At 38.4% G+C, this 21,245-nt stretch overlaps 1 protein-coding gene across 1 annotated transcript; it reads right to left on the reverse strand.

Moving 5' to 3' along the window:
• Nucleotides 1-7,839: 7,839 nt before the first annotated feature.
• LOC117292474 (zinc transporter ZIP11-like) lies at nt 7,840-21,218 on the reverse strand. The gene is made up of 9 exons (XM_033774522.1): nt 20,815-21,218; nt 19,843-19,881; nt 18,203-18,370; nt 17,272-17,383; nt 16,286-16,450; nt 14,445-14,514; nt 12,551-12,649; nt 11,695-11,853; nt 7,840-8,847 (listed from the first exon to the last, which is right to left on the reverse strand). The coding sequence occupies exons 1-9, from the start codon at nt 20,920-20,922 to the stop codon at nt 8,769-8,771; spliced, it is 999 nt and encodes a 332-aa protein (XP_033630413.1). The 5' UTR covers nt 20,923-21,218; the 3' UTR covers nt 7,840-8,768.
• Between the last annotated feature and the right edge of the window lie 27 nt (nt 21,219-21,245).

A 21,245-nucleotide genomic window follows, 5' to 3' on the forward strand; every position in this document is an offset into this window, starting at 1 on the left:
GTTTCACGACCGCTGCAAATTACTTGCTCACCATAACTTCAAGTACACATCTAAAATACCCCCTTGATTACATTGGATACAACCGATATCATTGGATAAATGCAGTGCCTAAAAGCTACCGTAGCTGTGATAGGGTGCGTTCGTTTAGCTTCCCTGGGTCATCCCCGGTCTGTCATGGTGCGTTCGAATAGCTTTTGACGTCATTCCAGGGGCTCACCCAGGTCAGCCCCCAGTGCCCTGCTTGTGTAATGGGTCACTTGGGGGCTGGCCCCAGGTAAACGACGCCACTACGAGAGCGGTGAGTGGTTGTTCGTTTAGCTCTTGGCGGGGGCTCACACCAGTGAGCACCGCGGGGTAGACCCATGGAAGCTAAACGAACACACCCTTTGTTTTGATTGGTCTGAGGTCATCTCATGACCAATCAAAACACAGATATGTAAAGCTTACTTTTCGTTCATTTTACTTGCATGAAATGTTGGTATTATGGAACTTGTGCTTGTCTCTACGGGTGCGTTCGTTTAACTTCCCTGGGTCGACCCCGGTCTGCCCCGGTACGTTCGAATAGCTTTGACGGGGATCACCAGGGTCAGCCCCCAGTGCCCTGATGTGGAGTGGGCTTCTTGGGGTGACCTGAGGTGCATGCCGTCACCACGAGAGGGCGAGTGTGATCGTTCGTTTAGCTCTTGCCAGGGGCTCACCCGAGTGAGCACCGCGGGGTAGACCCAATGAAGCTAAACGAACGCACCCATAGTGAAATGAATGCAGGTCAAAGGTGAATATACACGCTGATATTGAGGTCGGTCTCTGGCGTTATTTCAAGAGCCTCGAACCTAGCCTGAACATCTGCCGTCACACTTCGAGGCTCGTGAATGACAGGGGACCTGTCTATATAAATAATTGCTGCATTTACCTGGTTGAGGGCGCTCTTTAAGTCTAACGGTCGTCAGATTCGGAACCATAGACTGTTCCCTAGTCTGAACATTGGACGTACGCATTTCAAGGCCCGTGAATTAGGCCCATCAGCCGAATATCTATATCAAATCATAGAGTCAAATCTCGACCCTTTTCAGCATAATGTTCGCAGTTCGAATCCAACCCCAGTGCTTTAGAAGGGCGGTATTCACTGGAATACAAATTGTCAAGCAAATTGTTGTTATCTGTCTTTAGCTTTTTTAGAGAGTCACTTTGCGCTTCGTGACCCCCGGTGCTGTATGTTTCAGCAATGTTGTATCTTTGAAGTTGATTTTGTTACATTTGTGACTTACCAAAAATTGGCAAGGGGGTATTTTAGATGTGTACTTGTAATCATGGTGAGTAAGTAATTGGCAGCAGACGTGAAAGAAACGTTTTAAAATCACCTTTGACCTCGGATAATTAAGTAAAGTAACTCATAAAATTTGCATAAAGCGAATAATTATTTTAAAACGTTTGTTTCACGTCCGTTGTAAACTACTTGCATACCCACCATGACTTCAAGTACGCACCCCTAACACCCCTTGCCAAATTTAAGAGAGTCTCAGGTCATAAATTAAATAATGAAGGTGCAAAACCAACACCTAAGATACAATATTGCTGAAATATTCAGCACCGGGGGTCACGAAGCACAAAGTGACTCTCTAAAAAAGCTAAAGACAGATTTTAAAAAAACCTGCATGACAAGCATTTAATAACTATCAAGTGAATACCGCCCTCCTAAAGCACTGGGTTGGATTTGAACCGGGAACATTGTGTGGAAAAAGGTAGGGAAAATTGAGCCAAATCATCGATTTGACCCATACTCTATGATCTGATGTAGACTATGGGCCTAATTAAGTCACGGGCCTCGAAATGCGTACGTAAGACTCGGGACCAGTCTATCTTTTTATTTCAATCAACCGAAAGTTTAAGAAATGTTTTACTCAAGAGAGGGCGCACAATCGTTGTAGCGGTTACATTTTTTGATCGGCATAATTTTTACGACAAATTTCACTTCTGTGCACGAAGACGTGAATATTGACGCAAATATTTACGATTTGTGACAAACTCACGACTTTCTGCCCCGATTCGTAAATATTCAATTCACACCAAAGTTATTAAATATGAAAAAAATCAGTGACTTTGCCCATCAGTCGTGAATGATGACAACAAATGGGCATGCAAGTCGAAATACCGACATCTTACGACTGGGAGTCCCAAGTCGATTCAAAATTGAAGCAAATAATTGCAATTGGGTTTCGACGTACCACAAGTCGTGAATAAAAGACGCAACCATGAATATACACGTTATTGGCACAGTTCGTTTGTCATCATTGGTGACGTCACGTCTTGAGGTACTAGGTCATATATTTTGTCGTAACCGAAAAAATGGTTTTAAATTTGCAATCAAGATACGTGGCTTTTATTGCTTTTGATGAGGTGGTTTTATCTTGTGTTGCTTCATTATGCACCTGAACAGCCGATGTTGCAAATCAGTATTGTGCACAAAAAATAAAGTTATTTAGTAAGTTTAGTTACTAGTAGGCCCTATTATATTATCAAAATTGGGTCTTATTTATATTAAGAAGCCCCTACTTTGAATATTATTTTCTTCCTCTCTTCACCAACTGTTTTGGAGATTGAAATAGTTGCGGTTTAAAATTACTGTAAATTATATTTTTTAGAATAAATGCTCAATAAAAATCCATAGGGCCCTACACATTCATTTTATTGTTCAGCAGATAATTTCGCTTTAAAACGAGTTTCCATTGGAAGTTAAAAATAACTTTTCTCTACGAAAAAAAGTACAAGATCAGGTTCAAGTGGTTCAAGCATCCCTATTGTTAAAAAATTCCCCCCTGCCTGCCGAATACTATCCGGGTAGCATCATGTTTACCTCCCAACCCAATCCAGTGTTGCCCTCTGTGTCCACGAATGGCACGTCAAAATGCCCCCTCGACGTATAATCGGGCCATTCATGGCGATTCCAACCTCCCGGAACGATGTGTAACCCGATCAACAAAATAAATGAGGAGCAGGAGACTTGTTTCCAAGTCTACCACGGGTTTGCTGGGAGTTCTCGACCAATCACCGCATGTTACTGTGATATTTTGGGAGAAGGACTTGAGGAAGTTTATGTATTCAAAACAATGAATTAAACACGGTCGAGGTTTTTATCAATCCGGTGTGAATCACTACTGTGTACTTATGTGAAATTATGCAGCAATATTCTAAACTTTAATAATTAAAATCGTACAGGTATGTAAAAACAATTGTGGAGAAAATAATTCATAAAGTGTATTCTAACTTTTCCTATTTCAGAGTTGTTGCCAACATAGTTGTACACACACACACAGGGGAAAATATCAAATAAATGATATATCATGAATATCGCGTCTTCAAATTTATCTTTTTTTAATATGGATAAAATAACAAATTCGTCGCAACGTAAGCGGTTTCCGTCCAAAACATGAATTAATAGCTAAACACATTAGCATTTTGTGTCCTAATTAATTTGTTGACTGTGAAAATATGATACTGATTAAAAAATAATTATGTAAAATGCATGAGCTTGGCCTTTTAAAAAAGGGTAATGTTTTGTTTGGCGTTCTGAAGACTTCAAATAATATTATTTTCCCTCTTTTTAGCTTACCTACGTGTTCTTGATTTGCTTGATAAACTTCACATGGCAAAATAGTTATTCCAATGTTGGTGAAGATGATAAATCCATTGAGATTCTTGAAGACAAAATGGTACTCGGAAAACGTAGGAAGATGCATCCAAAATGAGTCGCCACAAGACTAATAAAACCATTCGACAATCAACAGTTGATGGAGACTAGCTGGATGTTTTGAAGACAAACATCACGATATTGAAGTTGATAAACGACTGCAATGCGCAGGCACATCATGTTGTTTCTAAAAGTTGCTATGTCGTAAATCAAGAAGCTTTGGAAATATTCCCATGAGTGAAATAAAGCCGTAAACATTTATCATCAACATTCACATTCACAGCAGCACTGACACTGAATACAAATCCACCGTAAATTCCACTGGATGCTGGAAAAGGGAAAGCGGACAAACTTTCGAAACTGCGAAACTTCGAAAGAGCATCAACAAGTTAACTTCACCACAAACAACATGTGTCTCCCGAAGTCACTCACCGGTAAACTGTCAGTGTTGTGATGGAGACAGATACGCCTCGACCCCCAGGCCTCGCACCTGAGACAGACATGACCAACCTCGTGTCGTACTCACCACTCTTTAGCCTATAGTCAAGGCGTTATGAGGCAACAGCAACTGCACAACCCCACACACACGACAACAATTATGGCTTCCAGTTTACCGTACGAGCATTGAGTAGAGTCTAGCACACTCCCTTGATGTGGTCCGCATAGTTGACATACCTTCGGCCTTGCGTTTGTTCCGCTGGTGGTTTGCGCTAATTGGGCTGCACTTAATGTTAACAGCTGCTGTAGCAAACAAGGCTTGGAAAAGCATGGAGGAAGGAATACATTTTGTGTCCTTTCCATGGAAAAAAAACCTTGGCATCATGGATTCATGCTCTTGTTGTAGAAGTTATGCTTTTCAAAAAAGTAAAGGAATGGAGCTGGTTTCTAAAAACTAGTTAATAACACGCAAAGCAGAACATAGTTCCATATAAAGTCATCACTGGAACATACCCCAAATTAAGTCTACACTCAATCATTGGACATTACTTTTAGCAAATCTCCGCTTGGAGAAAATACTTGAGATCGTGTCGACCTGCGCATCAGAGAATCACCACTGTGCTTGCTCATTAAATTTGTGCGCTTAAGAAGAGATTATTCAAAGTGCTCGGGGGTCGCGGGGTGTTGAAATTTCTACGCCGTGTGGGGGGAAAATGTACGTGACGAATTCAACTTCGGATCAATCTGTTTGTGACGACGGTGATCTAAACATGAACCAGTTTGTACCTCGATGTACTTGGTTGCACCATAGAGCAAGATTTATATGCAAAGAAATTGAAGTGTTTTCCATTTTGAGCTGAACTTTTTGAATTATCTTTCCGCGCGTGAGTTTATCTCCATAACCACTGGTCGTTGAACACTGTGTAATTTTATTCATGTTCATTAAAATCAATGCTTGGTTTCACATGTTCAAGAAAAAAAAGTTTAGTTTCTTTTAATACACATATAATGTGGACGACCCAGGGGCAGGGGGCAACTGCCCTCCCAATTCAGGAAAACAGTGGGGACATTTCGGGCACAGCAAGAAGAAAACAATTACGAAGACAGTTTATCCGGTATTAGAATTTTGGTACTTGTTTTTTCATCTGACATTAAATTTCGAGCAAATCATCCACTCACCACCCCCCCCCCCCCCCCCATTGAACCCGTACCAAGGAGTACCCATACGCCAAGTGCATTATGTTCCACATTAAGACGGCGCATATGCGGATCCGTTTTTGTTGATGGCACGTTTAAACTTGTCAAAAGGAAGGGGAGCAGGGAGGGGTCTGGGTGTCCCCCCCCCCCCCCCCCGGACCAACCCCTAGATCTGCGCCTGAATCGACTGTTGGGAGACAACATTCTTCTCTCTCATCATTATGGAATAACTCCGTGAATTGGTACTGGTATAGAACTTATTAGGTTTACATTCTTAGCTTGGTCTAGAGTGCTGTATCATTTCTATAAGCATTACTGTCAAGTACTTTGAACAAAACGTAATTAATATTATCTGTTATCACAAACGTACCCCAAAGCTAAATTGCACACGCTACATATAATCAAGTTTTAAAAAAATGAGACTGGAATACTTTGCTTTTTGGTAAACCGAAAGTTATTTTTCTCCATATCAAATGACAGTATTCAAATTATATACAAAAATCGTACTGTTATATAAATATACATAAAGCCATCAAACAAGTTCGGTTTACAAAAATTGTGACCTTGTACATTCAAGGACCTTTCTGGCAGTCAAGATAGCAAAGCCGTACTGGATCATCGAATCACTGATCAGAGAAGTTCTTGTTGAATTTGCATAAAAAAGGAGGGCCCAACTTCATAGCGCTGCTTATAAGCACAAAAAGTATCTAAGCGCAACAACATTATGCTTACTATAACAAGGTTACCGGCCAAAATGCCCCGCCAAGTGTACAATTTGTGACTAGTATCCTGCTCGTTATTGCTAAGCAGAGATTTCTGCTTTTAAGCAGCTCTATGAAAGTGGACCCGGGCTGTGTTGTCCTTCCAGCCTGGGTCTGGTCCACATATCTTGGTAATAGACTTGAGCAGTCTCCTGAAGATGACTAGAGAAGTCTCCAAATGATAGCAGGCTCGTCAATACAAACAACTCTCCCTGTTTCCCTATATCCATTCTGCAAGAGAAGTTCTTATCAGAACATAGGCAGTCACCCAGTTTGTCAGACTCGGCACTATACAACAATTTTCATTGAACTACCAGTAGGTAGTACCATGGAGGTAGCCTCCATGGTAGTACCCAAGTACTAATCTAATCCCAGGCATAATAAACATTAAAGGGAAGGTACAAGTTTGGTAATTGTCAAAGACCAGTCTTCTCACTTGGTGTATCCCATCATAAGCATAAAATAACAAGCCTGTGAAAATTTGGGCTCAATTGGTCATCGAAGTTGCGAGAAAATTATGAAAGAAAAAACACCCTTGTTGGACGAATTTGTGTGCTTTCAGATAGTAATAAAAGACTTCTAGCTAGAAGTCTTATATTATTTTAGTGAGAAATTACCTCTTTCTCAAAACCTCAATACTTCAGAGGGAGTCGTTTCCCACAATGTTTTATACTATCAACAGCTCTCCAATGCTCGTTACCAAGTCAGTTTTTAAGTTAATATTTGTGTTGAGTAATTACCAAAAGTGTACCTTCCCTTTAAACAAAACGACAAAATCTTTTTTCTTGTAGTTTTCTTAGGTTTTGTATACAACTGTTAAAGACAGTGTACACTAATGGTAATTGTCAAAGACCAGTCTTCTCACTTGGTGTATCTCAACATATGCACAAAATAACAAACCTGTGAAAATTTGAGCTCGATCGGTCGTCGGAGTTGCGAGATAACTATGAAAGAAAAAACACCCTTGTCACACGAAGTTGTGTGCTTTCAGATGCTTGATTTCGGGACCTCAAGTTCTAAACTTGAGGTCACAAAATCAAATTTGTGGAAAATTACTTTTTTTTTCGAAAACTACTCCACTTCAGAGGGAACCGTTTCTCACAATGTTTTATACTACCAACCTCTCCCCATTACTTGATACCAAGTAAGGTTTTGTGCTAATAATTATTTTGAGTAATAACCAATAGTGTCCACTGCCTTTAAAACATCCTATTTCCTTGATCAAATAAAAGTATAATTAGTGTAATGGGTAATAAATTGAACAAAGATTTCTACCTTAAATTTCACCTGAAACATTAATAGCTATTTTTTACCAAAAGAAATGTTCCTTCAAAATACAAAATTATACTTATTTCTATTACGAAATACCAGCGTAACCTGGGAATAGTACAACATTAGTGCTTTCAAGAGGCATTTCCCCAAAGTAATTTAGTCCACCCTGATTCATCCAAAAAGCTTCTAACATTATTTTGATTAAAAAAATGGGTCAACTATAAGCAAAGTATAATATACCCCTATATTGCAGATACATCTCTATAAACAATGTTGTACCTTCATTTAATTTGTCTTGAATTACCAAAAAAGCTACCTTACACAATAAAAATACCTCAAATTACATTTTACCAAAATATATCAATGATGTATGCTTTTGAAAATCTATTGTCTGGGGTTTCAGACACTCCAGATTGCATCCAAATGCAGCAACAATATCCAATAATTTAAAATTCATCCCTAAATAAATGTTATTGCTTATACACCTTGCCTTTCACAAAATGTTGTTGCAGGCTCTACTTGGGTTTTGAGGTTGTTTGGTGAGCTATCACTGTACATTTCATTTTGGGGTAACACCATGTCTACTTTTTCTAGTTTGATGTGTCGAATTGTTCTTTGAGAATTTGATTTGCTATTATTGCTACTGCTGCTGAGTAGATTTAGGAACTTGCGAGACCATTTTATGAACTCACTCTGCGGCAAGAAAGTCAAGATTAAGTCACGGTTGAGATACTCTAAGAACAACTCTACACAGAAAAATATACTATACACATACTGTTACCGCAAACATACAACCATGCAACCTCTGTTTCAAAAAGATGTGAAGCAGAAAAATGTGACTGTTTGCCTTCAAGTTAATTTCACTCAACCAATTATTTTTTAAAATGTATTTGTATAGCATTTCTGCTCCACACCTTTATGGAAAGTCTAGCTTACCAGCCCAAAATACCAAGTAAGGCCTTGTCCCGATTGGTGGCAACGGCTGCGACTACGACCGTTGCCAGGGGTGTTGCTTAGGGCGTCCTCTGTTCAGTGCATGATGACGAGGCGATCCACCCGTAACCGTAGCCGTAGCCGCCAATTCGGATACTGCCTTATGCAAATTGATTGCGAGTGGTTCCCAGCTCGCATTCCGCTCTCAACCTATGATAGGGTTTAGGCTGTATCGAAATTTGCGGCTACAGCTACGGCTCCGACTGTTGCTGAGTGTGTTGCTTCAATGCATGATGCTGATGATGATGATGTGAAAATCTAGCCATAGCTGTAGCTGTAGCCGCTAGTTTAAAAATAACTACTTCGACCTCAGTCAGGTTGCTGTTTTAGCTTGTGAAACAATATGCAAGGAGTCTATACACCACTTCATTCAGTAATTTCAAGTCAACAATTGTGTCAGGTGACAATGAGTCAGGTGACGTTTATCCCAGTCCGACATCTAGTGACATCATCACAATGAACCCAACTATGGTACCCCATGATGCTAGACGGCCATTGCCGCTGAAAAGAGATAAAAATAAGAGTCACATAAAATGAAATCATGAACAAATAAATCAACAAACACAAACAAAATGAATTAAATCAACAACCACACAAACACTTCTTTGTTTTAAAGAGTGTGTTGAACAATGGTAAGACTGAAAAAGGGTATAAATTTGCAATAACCTTACATTTTGGTATAGAAATGGTCATGGTGGAAAAACTTCCCTTGAAATATATTTGCCTGAAAATGCTGCAGCTTTCGAGAAACTTTAAATTTGGAAACAGTGAAAATATGTGGGGTTCCACTATTTTCTCAAATGACTTATTGCACTTAATCTTCCACAGGTTTGTTATGTCATTTCTACAGTGCTAACACACATCGGTGTATGGGTGAAAACCAAAATTAATATTCTTTATCCCCGATGCAAATTTAACATCTCTTACATGTCTATGTTGGTCACACGAAGTGCACATACAATGACCAATGTTGACCATGGGTTTAAAAAGATTTTGGAGGAAATAACATTTTTATCGGAGACACACAAATTTGAACATATGAAAACATTGAACAGTTACAAAATGGTAGAAACAATTTGACGGGTTGGGTTTAAAAAACAGTGTTGACAAAACAAATGATTGAAATGAAGAGTCTCTTGGAAAAAAAAACCATTTGAATATTTTCAAATAAAGGTAATAACAGAGCGTCCCTATTGTAAAATTTCTCTGGAGAGTTATTTCCATCTGAAAGGTCGTTATTAAAAAGTTCATACCAACATCCTACGGAGAAATATTTCCATCTGAAAGCTAAATGATTATAAAGTTCATACCAGTACCAATCCTACAGAGAAATTGTCAGTCTGAAAGCTAAATGATTATAAAATTAATACCAGTACCTATCCTACAGAGAAATATTTCCATTTGAAGCTAAGTGATTATAAAATTAATACCAATACCTATTCTACAGACAAATATTTCCATCTGAAAGCTAAATGATTATAAAATTCATAACAGTACCAATCCCAAAGAGAAATATATCCACCTGAAAGCTTAATTATAATAAAGTTAGTACCAGTAGCAGTGCTACATAGAAATATTTCCACCTGAAAGCTAAATGATTATAAAATTCATACCAGTAGCAATCCAACAGAGAAATATTTCCATCTGGAAGCTTAATTATAATAAACTTCATACCAGTCCTAATGCTATATAGAAATATTTCCATCTGAAAGCTAAATTATTATAAAGTTCATGCCAGTAGTCTCAGTACCAATGGTTTAAAGAAACATTTCCACCTGAAAGCTCACTGATTATAAAGTTTATACCAGTACCAATGTCTTAGATAAATATTTCCATCTGAAAGCTCACTGATTCTAAAGTTCATACCAGTACCAATCTGCTAAAGATATATTTCCATCTGAAAGCTCACTCATTATAAATGTTTATGCCAGTACCAATTCTTTAATGAAATATTTTCATCTGAAAGCTCAATGATCATAAAGTTCATACCAGTACCTATCCTTTAAATAAATATTTCCATCTAAAAGCTCACTGATTCTTAAGTTAAAACCAGTACCAATCCTATAATATATGAATATGTCCATCTGAAAGCTCAGCGATTCTAAAGTTCATACCAGTACCATACCTATAATATAGGAATATTTCCATCTAAAAGCTCACTGATTCTAAAGTTCATACCAGTAGAGTACCAATCCTATAATATAGGAATATTTCTGTCTGAAAGCTCACTGATTCAAAAGTTCATACCAGTACCAATCCTTTACTATAGTATAGAAATATTTCCATCCGAAAGCTAACTGATTCTAAAGTTCATACCAGTGCCAATCCTATAGTATAGGAATATTTCCGTCTGAAAGCTCACCGATTCTAAAGTTCATACCAGTACCAATCCTATAGTATAGGAATATTTCCATCTGAAAGCTAACTGATTCTAAAGTTTATACCAGTACCAATCCTCTAGAGAAATATTTCCATCTGAAATACTTTCAAAGTCAAGGGAATAGCTTCTTTTTTTTTTTAAATCATCAGCGTAAACTTTGATTGCCACAATAAAAAATAAGTTTGTTTTAAAAGAACCTCCTGTAGAAAAAAAAACCTACGATCATAAATAATTTGTCATTGTTTTTACGAAAACATTACAACCAACTAATATCATGAACCATTCACATAGGTTGCATGATGTGTTTGTTGTAAACTTGAAAATGGGATTAATTCAGCCATTGTCAAGCTGCCATCGTGCGTTTTGTTTCGTAGCACACACTCGTGCTGTTCGAGTGATGTGTGTGTGACAAGTGCATGGCGTGTGCATGTGTGCTTGACGTGCGCGTGTGAAACATTACATCCAACTAATATCATGAACCATTCACATAGGTTGTATGATGTGTTTTTTGTAAACTTGAGGACAGAATTAATTCAGCCATTGTCAAGCTGCCATCGTGCGTTCCGTTTCGTAGCACACGCTCGTGCCGTTCTAGTAATGTGTGTGTGACATGTGCGTGTGTGCTTGACGTGCGCGTGTAAAACCAACTAATATCATGAACCATTCACATTGGTTGTATGATGTTTTGTTGTAAACTTGAGGATGGAATTAATTCAGCCATTGTCAAGCTGCCATCGTGCATTTCGTTTCGTAGCACATGCGCATGCCATTCTAGTGATGTGTGCGTGACGTGTGCATGGCGTGTGCGTGTGTGCTTGACGTGCGCGTGTAAGTACTCAAGACTGGCAATAAAATAGTGGCGTCATCTGAGAGGTATATACAGTATTGTGAATACCGAAGCTTTGGAAGACTTAGTTAATAATTTACTCTTCAACAAAGAAAATACTGTCTCCACATTGCAAACTCACCTTGTTTGAGCCTCTGGAAGAATATCATCGGCCACGACGTAGATCATTGCACCGGCAGCAAAAGCTAAGGCATAGGGTAGAATCGGTTCAGCGACTACAACCGCCATGGCTCCGAGTACACCAGCAATGGGTTCAACCAACCCGCTTAATTGGCCATACCTTTTGATGTGGAAAAACAAAACGATTGATGAAAAAAAAAAAAACCCAAACACACACAAATTACAAGCTGGTTAATGGATGACATTTTGTCATCCTATCTGATTGGGAGACTATGGGGGATGTAAGGTTGCAGTAGACTTTAACAAGAATTGGCCTAAAAATGTTGGGGAAAATACAAAATACCGCCAGGTTGTAGCTCAACATGTTTACAAAACCAGAATTTTGGGTCCTTTCTCATAAACGTCTCTGACCAATTCCGCCCAAAATCAACAAAAGGAAACACACCAACAAACGAAAGACTAAACTAACCAACAATTACAGAACTATACTGTGACAACTGAAAAAAAGTCCTACGTTACAAGAAAAAAGCTCTTGAAAAAATACAAGAGGGTACGGTTATCTAGAAGCGAAAGAATAAACAAGCGATTGGATTATAATGGCTATACGTCAGGCGAAAAAACTGAACCAAACTGTTATAGGGTTGGCAACAGAACAATAAGAATAAATAAACACAGCGCGATTCTCACACAGAATGTGCTCGCAGACGTTCATTTCCATACAAGGATGTAAATGAACTAAAGTTATATACATGGAAATTGGTTTAACTACCCAGCTAGGCTGAGCCCCCTAGGCTTCCTGGTCTAATCACCGATTTGATCTTTAACAACACCACTCAAGAACTCTTATAGTTACTTACCAGAAACTCGTCCAGGTTGAGTAACCAGACCCTCTGAGAGGAAGACTAACAGCAAGGCCTTCTGGGAAATTCTGGATGCCGATCCCAATAGCTAAATTCCTGCAATGTCAAAAACATAGTAATTAATTTGTGACAATAAAATAAATTATTACAGTACAAAGTGATACCACTGATCATAAGTATTTTCTTCACAATTTCATCTTGAACTATGAAAATTAAGACCCAGTACTGTCACAGGTTGACTAATGGAAGCAGTTGGAAATAGTTGTTTTGTATATTTTGTGGTACACTAAAATATAGGGCCATGATTTGCTGTTGTAAATAGTGCTAACGCGAGCTGCTACTGTGCAACTGCTGGGGCAAGCGCTACTGGCTACTGTGCAGCGGCTACAGCTACTGTGTTGAAATGTTGTAAATAGTTTGGACAGGTGGGCAAGTGCTACTGTGCAGCAGTATAACTTGCAATGCAAGCACAAAGGCTTTTTTGTTAGAGGGGTCCTTTGTTTTCCTTGGGGCGTTGGCTCTCAGGAATGTCTTGAGAATTTCACTGGTATGCTTGAGTGTAGATAGTGGTGGTGGTGTATATGAATGGGAGAAAGTGAATTGATGTGCAGAGTACCAGTTCTGAAGTGAGTGGGGTGATGTGTAGGAAGTTGGGGCTATGCATTTAGAGTTCTGCTTGCGTTGCTACAGCACAGACGTTAAGTTCTGGTGAGGCACAGAGGAGGAATGAGCTCGACAAATCATGGCCCTTATCCACCCGGCTAGTAACTTCCGAGAGTGGAGGATTTGACGCCCTTGTAACATGTATTAGAGAAAGCACATGGGACTGTCGGCCAACATACACTGAGCTATGGTGGTGAATGAGAAAGCCGGAGAGGCGAAACCTTTGCATCAATTGAACTGGATAATCTGGAACTGGGAAAGAATGCCAAGATGAACATCCAATAAACACTTGTACGAACATTGATGAACTATGATAGTGTAGATTCAACGAGAGAGTTGAAGAGCCTAAGGAGTGAGGTTAACCCTTAGATTAGACAGTTGTTGAACACTTGTTGGATTATTGAGAAGTTACCAAGTACTGTGATATGTTGTCGAATTATGGAGAAGTTGCAAACTATTTGAGATATACTGTTGGATTATTGAGAAGTTGCAACGCACAGGAGATATATTGTTGAAACATTGAGAATTTGCAAAGTACTGTAGATAGATTGTTGAATCATTGAGAATTTGCAAAGTACTGTATATATAATATTGTTGAATTTATCGAGAAGGAGGAAGCTGAGAAACTAGTTAAGAGCACTCGGAGTCTGTAACTCCAAAAGCTAAGAGTTGGGGTGACTGACTTCGTGGATTGGAAGTAGTAAATTTTGAAGGTTGGATTTATTGTAGTTTGAGGCATGAATTTCGTTGTTTAAGCAGTGGCCACTGAAAGGAACTCAGAGAGCAGTATTGTTTTGTAAATAAATTTGTAATATTTTGTAAATATAATCTTGATTGGCTTGAGTGCAAATTTATTTCTGCAGTGTTGGTTTCTTCCTCGGTTGCAACAACAACCCCGATGGGTTGGTTGTGCATTTACAAAATGTTGATGGCAGAAAAAGAAGCGTAGTTATCAGGATCAGGAGTGTGAACCACCCAGCCCAAGAGACCTTTATCAAGGTGCAGCCATCTTGATTCTCTCACAATCAAATCAATGTAGCCAAACCGATGCTGGAAGGAGAAACAATCTGGCTCCTTTTTGTGTAATGAATAATTACTATTGATTACTGTTGTTGGATAGAAATAGCATGGCTTAGGTGGCAGCATGATAGTGGTCAATATTTTTTCTCAGTGTACATTTCGAGGCTCAGTTGACAAATGGAGCAAAAAGATCAAGATGAATCCTCACCTTGCCCTTTCAAATGTTGCTGCTGGTGTTTTCCCAATGGCTCCAAAACCTACACCAACAGCTAAGCCCTCTGTGGAAGAGAAAAGTAAAATCAGCAGAAGATAAAAACTAGCATAATACATGTTTAAACAAAAACTCATTCAATATAAAGGCACTGGACACATTTGACCAAAGACAAGTGTTCTCACATTGTGTATCCCGACATATGCATAAAATAACAAATCTATGAAAAGTTTGACTCAATTGGTCATCAAAGTTGCAAGCGAATAATGCAAGAAAAAACACCTTTCAGGCCTGAAGTCTTTGAACATTTAAATGAGCATTGTATTGTGAGCTTTCAGTATTTATTAGGTTTGTGTTAACACCATGATAATCTACTTTGCTGTGTATACTGTTCTAGAAATCATGCGTGCACGAAAACGAAATAGAATGCGTTGAAGCTAAAGAAAACAAAATTTGAACTAATAAGGAAAGGTGCTCGAACTTAAAGACACTGGACACTGTTGGTAATTGTCAAAGACCAGTCTTCTCACATGGTGTATCTCAACATATGCATAAAATAACAAACCTGTGAAAATTTGAGCTCAATTGGTCGTTGAAGTTGCTAGATAACTATGAAAGAAAAAACACCCTTGTCACACGAAGTGGTGTGCTTTCAGATGCTTGGTTTCGAGACCTCAAATTCTAAATCTGAGGTCTCAAAATCAAATTCGTGGAAAATTACTTCTTTCTCAAAAAACTACAATTTTTCACAATGTTTCATACTATCAACAGCTCTCCATTGCTCCATTACAAGTTTTTATACTAACAATTATTTTGAGGAATTACCAACAGTGTCAAGTGCCTTTAAGGGAGCATCTCAAAAGTTGGGGACTATTTTTGGCTTGAAATGAACGCTCCGTCTTATCAGTAATCAACAGTCGATAAGGTGTGATTCAATTTCAACAGTTCAGCATTCACTGGTCAAATGAGACGATTCAAATTCACCAGGACATTAAAGCAAAAAGCAACAGGCTGGTTTAAGCTTGGGCGATACCACGATATTATCGAGTATCACGATACTAATTTGGAAACGATTTCGATATCGGATCGATTTGGTCTTAATCGAAATATCGATATATCGCGATATTGCGATATTGATTAAGTATCGCAATATCGCGATGTATTTCCTAGCTGAGACATCTTCTTGCATCTTGCATTGTTGTACTCTCCCATAAGCATTGCTGCTGTCCTGGAGAGAGTGGGTTGCAATTTCCATTTGTGCTCTGTGCTTGTGCTTTCAAGATAGTGCTTATAAGATGGTGATAATGTTAATTTGTCCTAAGAGGGATTGGTAGACATCTTGCACCCCATAGGTTTGGGGTAAAAACCAGAAGAATAGGTCACTAGAACACCTCTCTTAAATAACACGATATATTGTCGGCGATATATAAGAACAAAATCAATTGCGCTAAAACGAAATTGCAATAGTAGCTGAAAAGAAACCCTAGTTTGACTGAATTATAGGGGAAAATGCAGGATTTTGAAAGCTTTTAAATAAAATTGATTAAACTTTTTACCAGAAAAATCTGTACAAAAGGATCAGAAAGTACGATTCTAATTTCCTATAGACCGATCCAGTAAGCTCCGCCCACGACGCACGTGTGATCAAGAACACATGGAGCTCTCACACGCTTTTCTGCACAACTCTGCCACGCGCGCCAAGATTCGCGCACGCATGTCGGACCTTAGTGTCGGACCTTCGTTGCGTTGTGATTGGTTAATACGCAATTGGGCGGAGCTTAATGGATTGGTCTATTGTTTCAAACATTTTTTTGAATGAATAATTGATCTCAGCTTACCTGGAATATTATGAATGGTTATTGCAACAATAAGCAGCAGTATCCGCTTCCATGTGATGAGTCTCTGATCGACTGACCTTTGACCTTGAAGGTCACCGTTTGAGTTTGCTGACGGTAACTGGGAGGCTTTAACTTTTCTTTGCGTAACGTTTGGATATCCTGGTTCTGCAAAGGAAACAAAGAATAGAAAATATAATAATACATTTATTCATGTTAAAAAAAAATATATATAGAGACTAGAGAGACAACTGTGATGCAAGGAGAAACTTGAACATTTCAAATACAAGATATGACCGTATTGCCCTGAAACAACGGATTGATGATTTGTGCTGGTGTTGATAATCAACATTCACACTAGTGCAGTATGAGAACGAACTTTGTGTAGGGTAGGGCTCAAATTAATACATGACTGCAGGCCTGGGCCCAATTTCATGGCTCTGCTTACCGCCGAATTCTGCGCTTACGGTCATGGTTCCCTGCTTACTGCAAGCGCCAACTTCTGTGCTAGGCTTGTAAGCATAGATTGCCTTGTAATGTGGAGTACGCACGCGCATTAGCCAAAATTCGCCGCTAACCCCTGAAATACGTTTGCCATTAGCACAGAATTCCCTGCTTCCAGAGACGCCGATTCCGTGCTAATGGTAAGCAGACCCATGAAAAAGGGCCCTCTATCTCTATGTTTGAATGGAGCCAGAGCCATTCTCATAGTGTCATAGAGCTCTCTGTGAGTATTGTTTGTGTAAATCATCTTTTTATTAGAGAGATACTGGTCTTTTTAGGGCAAGTTGAATCAGATATTTCTAACCCTGTGTTGATCTTTTCCCCTTCACACACATGAATTCGTAGTTCTATTTTATCATGTGCTATTGGAGGATTAAAATCAGTTCAAGTGCAGGAGATCACTTTATATTTTATAAGTCATCATGTGGATTTGGCTTTTGTTGTATTTTGGTGAAAGCTTTTTAATTAGAATATTTCTACATTACCATTAGGAGTGGCTTCTTCATCTTCTCTACTACTCATTACTGAAGTCAATAAGAGATCATCATCATGCATCTTCGGCTCAGATCTCACGGCTAGTGCTACAGCTGGCGAGCCCTGGAAGGCATATGCAAAAAAAAGTTCTTGTACACAATACAAAATTAAAAATGCAAATTCTTTAAGGGCAGTGGAAACTATTGGTAATTACTCAAAATAATTATTATCATAAAACCTGTCTTGATTATGAGTAATGGGGAGAGGTTGATAGTATAAAACATTGTGAGAAACAGCTCCCTCTGAAGTGAAGTAGTTTCAGAAAGAAGTAATTTTCCACGAATTTGATTTCAAGACCTAAGATTTAGAATTTGAGGTCTCCAAATCAAACATCAGAAAGAACACAACTCTGGTGACCATAGTGCGACAAGGGCCTTCTTTTTTTTCTTACATTAATATCTTGCAACTTCGACGACCGATTGAGCTCAAATTTTCACAGGTTTGTTATTTTATGCATGTTGAGATACACCAACTGTGAAGACTAGTCTTTGACAATTACCAATAGTGTCCAGTGTCTTTAAGATAAGAATACTTTTTCCATTAATTTTATCAAATGTCTTTCTCTACCTGATTACTATGTACTTTTTCTTACTTGGAGAATAACTGACAGTTCTTAACCATCATTTTTATTTCCTACCCAATTGCATGGGTTTTTTCCATATTTGAAGTATTCCTCTGACACCTCACATCAACCCAAATGAGCACAGAGCACAGCCAGAAAGCAAAAGAATTTGAATTTTCCGAAGGGAGGCAAATTGGAGGGCCCGGAGAGAAACCCCTGTGGCACAAACAATATCTCTTGGTCTGATGTTATATGATGATGCTACTTTTATTCTATTCAAAAATTATTGGCAGGGAGGGAGGATTTATAAAAACTCTTACAATGTCTGGCATCAGTATGTCAGCACCATACACAAACAGTGCTCCTAGTAAGAATCCAATCGCTGCAGGGACGAATGCCCATTGGCCGTCAGCACCATAGCTTCCTGATGATTGGGCGAGCTCAATTGCTGGTGCTAGAAGTGACCAATAGGATGCTGCCAGCATCACCTGTGTAATCAAAGGCAAGGGTGTTGAGTATGCTGAAAGGAATTGGTGGATACTGTTGTTACTTAGTTAACTGTAGGCTAAAAATTTGAAATTTGTTTTTCCCCTCCTGGTGTGTTCCAAGTTCCGTGACAGGGTCAGTGAGCCCTACAAAAATGGCTTTAATCACTGGTTGACTTCATCATACAAATCTCTATTTGCAACTTCCAATCTCAGGTTAGACATTTGTTGGCAGTGTTTTTTTACTAGTTAGCCAAGTTTTTTCTTCCCAGTTCTAAATCAACTATCAGACGTACGTTGCAAAGGCCAATCTCCTCACTTTGTAAGTCTATGCAGGGCTCAACCTTTCCACTGGACTTTACACTGGACCACCGGCCCGAGGCCAGTAGTTTGAGTGTCGGGCCACTAAACTCATGACCGAACAAGTCCAGCAGTCTTATGTGTTTTCAACTGAATAATAGAACCTCATTGTGATATATCTTAAACAATCAAACTTCTCTGAAACAAAAACAAGGAACTTTGTTCAAATATTTATTTTGAGTCTGATAAACAACACCTTTCAATTCTTTTCCAAGAAGACAAAATGAGACAGGCCTATCTTTCTCATATTGTATGACATACAGTGCTTGTTCAAATAATGTATGTTAAACTGTTCTGGTCTTGTTAAAGTCACCTGGAAGTGGTATTTTGTCAAAATAAAGTATTTGTCATTAAAATATGTGTTCTGATGAGTGGAATATGAATTATAAACAGTTAACTAAGGTTCTAAAAAATTAGTTTCCATTTTATTTACAAATTTAAAAGTAGGCCCGACCCGAGAGGGCGCTGTTCGTGACATCAATCGAGGTGCGATATTTGAAGAGAAAATGTTTAGTCTGGCCCCGGACCGGACCACTTTGCAAACTGACCCCATCTTTAGTTGTTTTGCTGCATCCAGCAGCAATACACGTGGTCGACATTGCCGGAAATATGCAAAAAATTAACCTTTTTTCGAAACGTATGACTAGGACTTGCATGAACTTGCACGTATTGATTTGAGCTGTAAGGAGCGGTTTAGGAGCATTTTAATGTTTGTGTGCAAATTGTATGTTAAATAAAAAATACTATTAGTGTAACTGTCCTATTTTTCGGTGAATTTTATTGTAAATTGGGCACAGTATTTGGCCGAAATAACAATTGAAGTGTAACATTGTGTTTATTGTACAAAAGAGAATGGGAATTTGTTAAAGAAATTTATATAGAGAATTTTTTGTTTTCAAACTAGACCCAGTTACTGGGGCGCTGTACTCCATTTTTCGAATAGCTATGACAGATAATGTCAAAATTCGAAAAAAAAAATACAGCGCCCCAGTTACTAGGTCTATTTTCAAACCAGTTCTTTTTCAGATTTGTATACACTTAACAAATCAACATCTTCTGTTCATTTGTTACATTTAAAAGTTCTCAACTACAAAACAAAACAAATTAAAACTCACCCCTGCTGCAAAACCTAGACTGCCATCAAGAATTTTCCTCTGCGGAAAGATTAAATGTGAAAATAAAATTACTGCCACATAAAACATTTTTGGATATAGAGTGTTAATTTGACTCTTCAAAATGTAAGAACACCATGCACTGTAATTCACCTGTAAACATGGGTTAAAAATTGGAGAACAATTATAAAACACTGTCATCTGGTCATATTCAGCTGAAATGTTCATTCATTAAATTATATTATTTTTCTTTATAATTTAATTAATCAGCATTTAATATTTTGACAAAAACATATGACCCTACACCTTCAACTTGTTAGCTAGCTAGAGGGTAGAGTAGAAATAAAATAGAACATTATGTAACCAAAAAATATAATTTTAATTACCGAATACCGTTATGAAAAAAATACTGTTCAAAACAAATTCAAATAATTTGACGACCACCTGACCACACAGCTCTTTCAGAATAATTTTCCTTATATAATAATATTAATATTATAAAAATTAAATTAAAGGGGCATATTCTGTATTGTTGACTGCCTGCCACTTTTTCAATTGTTAATTTAATTTAGACCACACATATTTGGGTCCAGGTTTGGGTCAAACTAAATAATAAAATTCGAATTAGGCCTACTCACTACTGTCATGACTGTCCTGAATTATAAAAATGGGTTTAACAATCAAGACAGTTTAGTTTACTCAATTTTTGGTTGGGTGAAAATGTGGCAGTCGAGTTCAATATCTTTTCCCAAGAAAAAGTCAAGTCAAGTAGCATGGCCCTAGGCCTAAGTTGGAAAAAAATAGTTTCTTAAAAAAGAAGTTTAAACTTCAATTTAATTTGGAAAATATTACATCCATGACAATGATCCAACTCTTCCAATTCCAGTTTGAGTTTATTTTTCACGGATATTAACAATTAAATTTAAAATGTTACAATATTAAATTATGTTATCCTTGCCGCTTTTTAGAACTTACCTTTCCGCTCGAAAACACAAAGACCAGGGCAGAGCCAGCTGCAGTCACACCCCAGGTGAATAATGTCCCAAGCAGCGCTTGGGTGACGGGACCGTATCCTTGGATCATGGTGTACCGTTGAAGTCGCTTATTTCACGGACGACACAGTTCCCAGATTTAGCAAAAGTGCAAAACAGCACAGCAGTCAGCAGACGACACCAAAATCACGTCGTATGTGTATTTGCTAATTAGCTGACGTGGAGGCACAATAAATGCCACAGCTGCTAACAGGTTGTGCTATGTGGGTTGAGAGAAATTTCACTGTATTTTAATTAAGCATATTCTGTCTGTTAAATCAGAAAAACAAACAATTGCCACATGAACAAACCGTAGGTCGATAACTTTTCCGTATCAGCTGCGCGTCGTGTGTGTTTTTTGCAAAAATAATGGTC

Source organism: Asterias rubens, chromosome 7 (genome assembly GCF_902459465.1).
Source record: "Asterias rubens chromosome 7, eAstRub1.3, whole genome shotgun sequence".
NCBI lineage: Eukaryota > Metazoa > Echinodermata > Asteroidea > Forcipulatida > Asteriidae > Asterias > Asterias rubens.

Coding starts and splice junctions, on each gene's coding strand:
- LOC117292474 (XM_033774522.1), bottom strand. CDS start 20,922: ATGATCCAAGGATACGGTCCCGTCACCCAAGCGCTGCTTGGGACATTA. Junction 17,384..18,202: donor ACATACTGATGCCAGACATT/GTAAGAGTTTTT, acceptor TATGCCTTCCAG/GGCTCGCCAGCTGTAGCACT. Junction 14,515..16,285: donor AACCATTCATAATATTCCAG/GTAAGCTGAGAT, acceptor TCTCTTCCACAG/AGGGCTTAGCTGTTGGTGTA.